This window comes from Opisthocomus hoazin, chromosome Z (genome assembly GCF_030867145.1).
Source record: "Opisthocomus hoazin isolate bOpiHoa1 chromosome Z, bOpiHoa1.hap1, whole genome shotgun sequence".
In the NCBI taxonomy this organism is placed as follows: Eukaryota; Metazoa; Chordata; class Aves; order Opisthocomiformes; family Opisthocomidae; genus Opisthocomus; species Opisthocomus hoazin.
This window is the reverse complement of record NC_134454.1, coordinates 9302585-9311238: the sequence shown is the minus strand read 5'-3', so window position 1 is coordinate 9311238 and position 8654 is coordinate 9302585. Positions and strand designations below refer to the sequence as shown.

Here is an 8654-nt window from a genome sequence, read left to right as displayed (position 1 = left end):
TACACCTGAGTGTATATAGGCATTGTTATGTATATTTAGCTTTGTTTGTATTAGGACCTAAGTTCCATCTATTTCACTTCTCTGTGTAACTCACAAGCACGGGTGATGGGTCAAGCTGCAGTATGATGTGTAAATCATGGCGTACGCAATTGTTTTGGCAGTGAAGCTGGCAGCAGATGCACAGTCAACCTCTATCCTCGCCTTGGCAGCTGTTCCCTGTGGGGCTGGTAGCGGTGGTGGTGGTGTTGAACTGCAGAGGAAGCAGCTACATCAAGTGGTAAGGACGAGACCACTGAGCGAAGGACATGGGCAGTGCTCATGCAGCAGAAGTACTGTGTGCCCAAAGACACCCCCTAGGAAGCCAAGGAGCTTTGCTGCAGTGCTGGGAGTGAGATGGATCTATGAGGTGTCACTGTGGCTATTACTTAAGCGATCTGTGGACGCACCTTTCCACCCCATCCTAGGAACCATGAAAAGCTACAATTTCCTCCCAACTGCTGAACACTAGAAACAAGTATTAAACAGTCTCCAGGTCTAGGATGCCACAAGACAGATCCCTCCTTTTACACAGACCAAAAAAGGTCTGAGGGACCATCATTTTCCCATGCCACGTGAAATACTTCATAAGGTGATTGAATTTGTTCATTAACAACACTAGTGCCCCTATCCACAGGTACCATGGGTGGTCCCACCTGTGCAAATCCAGAACTTCACCCTGCAACTGCAGGTAAATAATTGGGGTTGAAGCCTGACATGGTCTGCTTTGCACAATCATTTTAATATATTTTAAGTAGCATCAGGCTATTCTACCAAAACAGCTCAGAAAAACTTGACGTAGACATATGCAGGATTATACTTCAGATATAAGCTTTGCAGCAGTTAACTCCCCTCATCTGGTCTTCATTTTTTCTCAACTTTGCCACACTCAGCCCAATTCAAGCCAAATACAGTATTTCTTATTGATGTCATTAGAAAGTTACAAATGAAACCTTAGACGTTGGAAGTGGAGAAGGGCCCACAAAAAAGATTGCTGTCAGAGAGTGAAGGAAATCCCACAGGACCACTAATTCTCCTGGGAGTGAGCACCCCTTGCTCCCTTCTGCCCCAGCCTTTGCCTGCTTTCATGCCATTATCATCTCCTGGAGCTAAAAAATGTAAATGTTGACCGGTGCACCTCGCCATGGCACATTGCAGCTACAGGCAGAACTACAAAGGCAGAAAGCCTAATCTTACAGCATTCCTTTAACAGCAGTAGAGGAGAAGTCTGATGTTTATAAAGTAAAAAACTGAACCAAGCTTCCCCAAATGCTCCATCTTCTCTCACTGGGATTACTGGGCAGCAGTGGTCGGGAAGGGTCCGTGTCCACTGGAGACAAGCTGTGCAGTCTTGTTAAATTGCAACAACTTTGGAAAAGACCTCTTTTCCAAATCAGGATGGGCTTAGCTTGATGTAACTTTATTGAATATCATTGAATTTATTGAATATCACAGCCCTTGAACGTGTACTTACTAAAAATTAGGCGTTTTCTCACACTGCTGAAGGATACAGAAATGAGAACAACAAAAAGAAGCCACATCATAGTACATCCTGGTAATGTCTTACACCACAAGAGAAAAATAGTAATCTGCATTTAATTTCCAATTTCTGAATAGATATTAATTCTCATCTAGCATTTAAATAGTCATTGACTTTTGAGAAACAACCTATATAGTAGGTAATCATGACTGAAGAAAAGGGAAAACTTAAAAATACATACATACACAAAGACAAGAAACATGGCAACACCACTTTACCACTTTTGTATTTTATTGTGGAACTGAGTTTGTTTCCTTTACATCAAATATCCTCAATGGAAGAGGGGATATTGCACACAAATATCATAAAAGCACTACATATTACTTTCACTGGAAACTAATTTTCTACATTAGATTATGACTGGATAGAATAGAAGTGATGCAGGATTATAAGACATAATACCATACACAGCTGCAGACTGACACAAACACCATTCAGAACAAGAGAGAGGAGGTGTGTGAGGTGCTTCTCAGCCAGCAACAAGACTGTTTCTTTCCATAGTTGGGAAGATAATGGCTACATGCAAATGCGTGAAAGCATATTTCAGATTTCGTCTCTTACAGTTGTGATTACAGCCCAGTCTTGAAGAGGTAGCTCCTGCCACCTGGAGCTCCTAGCTAGTCTAGTGCAGAGAAGCTGCTTTTTGTAATTCTTTTTTTTTTTTTTTTTTTCTGTATTTTTATGCTTTTGTTTTATTTAGTTACTTCATTTTTTTTAGATTTTTTGTAAAGTCACAACAAACTTTTTTCTTTTTTTATTTTAAATAGCAAACATTTTTAAACCAGGTGAATAATATAATTGCATTCTAAGAAATGCTTACCCCTAGTTGTTTTTAGTGTTTTGTTCAATTATTAAGTGAAAAGATGAAAGCTTACAGTTTCTTTCAAGTGTAAACATTATACTTTTCCCTTTTCTAATAAATCCGGACCAACAAATTTACTATTTCTCTCAAAACATCATTACTGAGCAAGAACCTCTGGCAACAGATGAACAAAGAGAAGCGTATGACAGAAATGTCCCAAATGCACAGTAAGCGCTCTTTGGAGCTGACTTGCTTGTGGTGGGAGGGATTGAAAATTCAATTAACAAATTGATTAAATCTTATTAAATGAGTACCAGAACTCTCCTAAAATGCATAAGCTATCTTAGACAACTGAAAATAAAACATTCATATACACAGTTACCTCCATTCACCACAGTATGTAAAGTAAGCAAAAAAAAAAATCAAAAGTGATTTCTATGAAAGATGGGGTGAAAATAGAGGTCAATGAAATCACGCCCACCGCAGGACTTTGAAAAGGCATGCTAGAGAGGCCCTGTCCCAAGTTCAGGAGTGGGTGGGGTCTCCAAAGTTAATTCTTCATTGAATTATATGAAGCAGTACATTAATAGCATAAAGGTCATGACTGGGGATGCTGTTATGGGTAATACCATCATTTAAATGGAGTGTCCTTTACACTTAGATATTGAGTCTTTGTAATTAGAATAATCAATAACAAACCATGCTCCTAGAAATCTATGCTGATCAACAGCACTCATCGTTAATGTACACGGTACATTTTGATGACTGTTACACTAAACTAATTGTGTAGTACTAGGACTAGCACAGTTAGATTAGTTCCACAGGCAGGAAAGACATTAAGGGCAAGAGGAGCTAATGGAGGAGTTCATCGCTGTGTTGCACCCAGGTGCTGTTGCCACTTGAAAGGGAATGCATGGAACAGGCATTACAATACCTCAGAATAGCCAGACCAGGATTTTAATATTCTTGTAGCAGCAAAGAAAGTGAATGTACATTTTAAGATCAGTTGTAACTGTCTAATTACTTTTATTATCATTTTTAAAGTAAAGCAAATGCTTGAGCCATCACAAACTTGCTTGGAGAGACTTAAGGCTTGATTCCAAATTAATTTCCAGTAGGACCAAATGACTGTAACTTCCCTGACTGTAGTAAAATTGCTCCTGATTCACAGGAGTAAGTGGCATAAGTGAGATTAGTTTCAGGACCACTGCTGCACTTAAAACAGATTTTCTGCCAAAGCAGAGATGCAAACCGTTTCAGATATTGTCAGAAAATCAGAAAATCTGTTCCCACCAACTCAAAAAGTTTGAAATCTGACCTATATAAGAAAGTAGACACAGCAGAAAGAATTGTAGAAATAGTACAAGTATTCTGCCAAACATTTTGCCTAAACTTTGTAGACCACATATTACAAAAGCAATTTTAAGTGAATGATTATGAGCCCAGCAAACATGCTTGTGTTCACAATACTTTTCCATCTGCCGTTTGTAACATAGTCATTCTGAGTTATTCCTAACGATTTAAAAGGTATAGCAATAAATAAAACAGCATTGCTAGAGATATACCTAAAAAAGAGAAGACATTAAATCGAAATCCCCAACAACTGACAAAGAGTAATTCACAGCATTAAATGGGCCTCGGGAGCCCATATTTAAAGGACCCTAAAGCAGTATTTAAAAAAACATCATAAAAATTAGGAGTGCAAACATAAACCTATTAAACAAAAATATCCTAATAATGTAAAACTGAAATAAATTAGAAGTAAACAAAATAAAATGAGGTCATAGTTCACTATATTGTAAAACTTAATACCAGCCATAATGGTGAATCATACAGACCAGCACATACCTCCATTCTGGAGGCCTTCACACCTTCTTTAAATCCAGATTTGCAAACCTCCTACAATGTAACAAAATTTTTTTTAATTGGGGTAAAATTTCTGAGACTAAAAAATCCAAACTGTCTTAAATGACGGAACAGTGATAGTGTTCCTCTGCAAGCAGTCTAGAGAAGGAAAGGAAGGGGGAAAGGAAGGAGGGAAGGGAAGGCAAGGCAAGGCAAGGCAAAAGGAGAGTAAAAGAAGAGGGAAGGAAAGGAAGAAGCAAGGAAGAGGAAGAGTAAAAGAGGAAATGAGAGGAGGAAAGAGGAGGAAAAAAGGCAGGGCAAGGCAAGGCAAGGAAAGGCAAGAAGGAAAGGCAAGAAGGAAAGGAAAGGAAAGGAAAGGAAAGGAAAGGAAAGGAAAGGAAAGGAAAGGAAAGGAAAGGAAAGGAAAGGAAAGGAAAGGAAAGGAAAGGAAAGGAAAGGAAAGGAAAGGAAAGGAAAGGAAAGGAAAGGAAAGGAAAGGAAAGGAAAGGAAAGGAAAGGAAAGGAAAGGAAAGGAAAGGAAAGGAAAGGAAAGGAAAGGAAAGGAAAGGAAAGGAAAGGAAAGGAAAAAGGAATGGAGGGGAGAGGAAAGGAAAGGAGAGGAAAGAAAGTGACTTATTTTAGCTTATTGCTTTTTCTACCTTTTTTTCAAGATCTTGTGAGGGTTGAGAATGTAGGTTACACCCTTGTAAGCATTAGGCAGTCAGCTTTTCAAATCTCATTTTCTGTTGTCATCAGTAGATAAATTTTACCACCAGGGTGCCCTTCCACCCCCACCTCCACCCTGCAAAAGGTATTGGCAGTTGACTATTTTCAATAAATTTTACCTCAATATTCATTCTTACTAGGACCTTAAACATTATTAATTTATCTTACAAAACTACTAAAAAAATTGCCTTCACCTGAAAAATTTTTCTTTGCATTTTCCTGTAAACTAAAACGTTTGTTAAAAATTCATCTATTAAAAGTTCACGAAGCACTAAAAAAAACGTTTCTGTACATTTGTTCCCATATTCACTCTTAAATTAAACAAATAAGATATGACAAAGGAAGGTTGAATACTGTACAGGCTCACAGGTAACCTTTTTCATCACTCTGAATGTTTCACAAAGTTTTGTAACTCTGATACTGGACACCACTTCAATCTTGCTTCCACAGTACAAAAGAAGCTTTCAAAAAAATGCTCATCTTGCCTTTTGAGCTGTCCAGGTGCATCGATGAAGTGACCGCATAACTACCATACGTAATTCATAGCACCAAGCCATTTGACCAGTCAGACAGGTTTCTAGTACCACACATGCACACTCACACTTCTTCACTGGTGTAACTATGATCCTACACAGATGTTTTATAAATTTGCTGTCTCAACATTAAAAAATAAGTGCATCAAGTTTCTTTGTACATTCAAGTCACTTTCTAAGGCAAATTGTCTGCTGTATGTACTCCTGACCGCTTTGGTATTTTGCTTCAGTTATTCGACAGTGGACATGGGTATTCAAGCATGTGGACTGGTCAGTTCTGGCTGGAATGAGTGGACTTTCACTGGGAGCATGCCTTAGACCAACAATTCTGCATGTTGAAAGACAGGTTTTAGACTTCTGGATGGGGTGCAGACTACGTGCATATTTGGCCTACGATTATTATGGTATGTCAGTACGCAGAGTTCAAATTAAAGTGGAAAACTGTTGATGAGCACTTAGGTTGTAAGTCCCTTCCTAGCCACGTTCTGTTTCTTTTTATTTTCGAGCTAATTTAGTTCTGTAAAAAAAGATCCCCTTTGCAATAGCTCAGATTGATACAAATTTAAAACTTTATTTTCATGTGAAAGCATAAACAGAGTGCAGGAAGCGATACATCTATTGCCATGAGACCAATGCAGAGCTAATTATTTATTACTTTCTCCTCCTACCCCTCTCACTCTTTCTCTCTCTTTGTGTTTCTTTAGAGGGCAAATGCCTCTACCTGGCAGAAGTCAGCTGGGGCTGCTAGCGCATGGTTTCCAAACGTGCAGCAGAGATGAAACTGGATCTGTATTTTGCAGTAATTTGAACGCTACTATGGGAATACTGTTACTTCCCTTAGCAATCAGGAAAGACTGAAAAATATCAGTGACTTGCATCACCATGACACAGTATAGCATTTGGCAGGTATATAGTTCAGCAGTTGAAATAGATGAGTTGAATTTTTAGAAAAGGTGTTTTCAAACTAAAGAATTTCTGGAAATAAAGTTTAATCTTGTGGTGCATGGTCTCGTTCTTACAGTTCAATCTTGCATGCAGGAAAAGATTCATCTTGCATAACAACAGTGCTGCTGCTTGCCAAAACCATGATGTTGAGGTCCTGCTGTTTCTCATGGGTCTCTTGGTACCATTCCCTCATCACTTCCGAGTCATGGGTTGGGATTAGGGTCACCTGCAACAAAAAACAGGAAGTCCTGAGGAATGGACAACAGAAACAGCTGATGGGTATGTTTCCCTGTTGGAAAGACTAGATCTTTATGCAACAAATACTTGAATAAATGGATGGATAAAAGGAAATAAATAAACATGTAGGTAAGGCAAAATTACTGCAAAGAAGTAGCTTATCAAAATAAAACCTTGGTTTTGTAAGGTGCTGAGATGCATCTTTTCAGAGAAGTAGCAGGCTGTAGTCTGCACTGATAGCTCTTCAGATTATGGCCAAATATTTCATTTACTTATTGACGATGATGGAAAGGCAAATGAAGTTTCCAAGTGTATGTGATTACTATATAAACCATGAAACATTCACTTTTCTTTCCTACTTACAAACTGCAGCATTTCCAAACTGGGATCATACATGGCATAGTAACAAGATGAAACGGACAAATGGCCCTGTAAACCAGCTCCCAACAGTTTTATTCACCAAGAAAGGGTCAGAAGGGCCAGAAATGGGGCTGAATGTGGTGCAGCTCTGTGCTTCACTCAGGTGTCCTCTCACACCAGTAGTGAAAAGAGGTGCCCAGCCTGAAGATCCCGTTCACCGGCAGCTGCCGTCCACTCCAGAGGTGCTCTGGCTTCCCGCTGCTTCCCAGAGAAGGTTAAATTTCCAGGTAGAGATGCTAGTGAAGAGCCTACCTGCATGTTAGTCTCCCACTGTGCCTTGCCTTCCAGCAGGGAGTCCAGAACTGCCCTGCTTGGCTCCTCAGCTGTGGCATCGTTCCCGCTGACCACATAGTAGGATGACCGCACCCTCTTGAAAAACTCCACGTCAACGTTCTTGCTGTTGCTGTGGTTGGGAATGTACACCAGATCCAAATACACCGGAGGTCCTGGAGGCACTGCTGTAGATTTTCCCACCTTAGTATTTCCAGGTCCTTCGGAAATCAAAAAAGCAAAAGTGTCTATCACAGGCTGGTTAAAAACATTCATTTAATAATTACTGTTATAACTGCTGAGATGAAATACGTCCAGTTACAGCATTACCCTCCTACATCTAATGACATGTTCCAGCTTTGTTGTATCCCAGTCACGGCTGTAATGGGAGGAAAAACCCGAATAACTGTAACTGTGTAATACAATAAAAACTCACTTCCACACAACCAGCGATCAACTGACTTTTCCCAGTAATACATTACTATTCTCCAACAATTACTATGCAGGGCTGTGATTACTGAATACTGGTGGTATTATTTTCCAGGTTAAGAAGTACAGCTGTTTGAAAGTCTCGGGTATGCATGATTGTAAAACCTAGGGTCACGCAGGGAGCCATGCAGATTTGAAGCAGCCCTGACATATGGGGTATCAGCACATAGCAAGACATGGTAGCTGTTGATATGCTCAGACTGCCTTACAGGTGCATCAGGAAGATACTACACATGAGCAGAAAGAGGGGCAAAGGTAAACCTGGGAGGACAGAGAAACTTGTAAAGCAATTACTTCAGGGAACTGAGAACAAGTGTTTGTTTGCCTGCTGGATCTTTATTTGCAGACACAAATGAGCCACTCATCACAAAGAGTAGGGAGAAGCATGTTTTTGCTGGTGCACATAGTATAGTACTTGTTCTAGGAAGAGCTTCAGTTAAAAGGAATTTCAAAGTTTAAACACTCACATTAAAAATACTACCCCCAAAAAAGCGGCTTTTGCTACGCAGTGGATCACAGTGTGAACTGAAAATCAGGATTCAGCCAGTAGTTTTATCCAGGTGATCACCATTTATGTTCTTTTTGCCTTCTCATATTTTTACAGAGGATGGAGTTTGGTAACAATTATCTGAGCAAATACACTTTATTTAGGGTCACATACTGTAAGGCCAGCAAAGTCCATTACAGTTGTATAGCATGTCCTGCCGTTCATCATAAGATGCCAAATAAGCATCACAACATGACAAGATTTCCTGAATTAGAGAGTTTTTACTATTGTTTATGTTTAAAAATCTTTTATCATCTTTTATCA

At 39.4% G+C, this 8654-nt stretch overlaps 1 protein-coding gene across 1 annotated transcript in view; it reads right to left on the bottom strand.

The window, feature by feature from the left end:
* Window positions 1-1789: 1789 nt before the first annotated feature.
* The window catches only part of MAP1B (microtubule associated protein 1B), a 71880-nt gene continuing 65015 nt past the window's right edge, over window positions 1790-8654 (bottom strand). The window contains exons 6-7 of the mRNA XM_075410674.1: window positions 7337-7575; window positions 1790-6653 (exon numbers count right to left, since the gene is read on the bottom strand). Coding sequence (XP_075266789.1) covers window positions 6498-6653; window positions 7337-7575 — 395 coding nt within the window. The 3' untranslated portion in view covers window positions 1790-6497. The remainder of the gene's footprint in view (window positions 6654-7336; window positions 7576-8654) is intronic.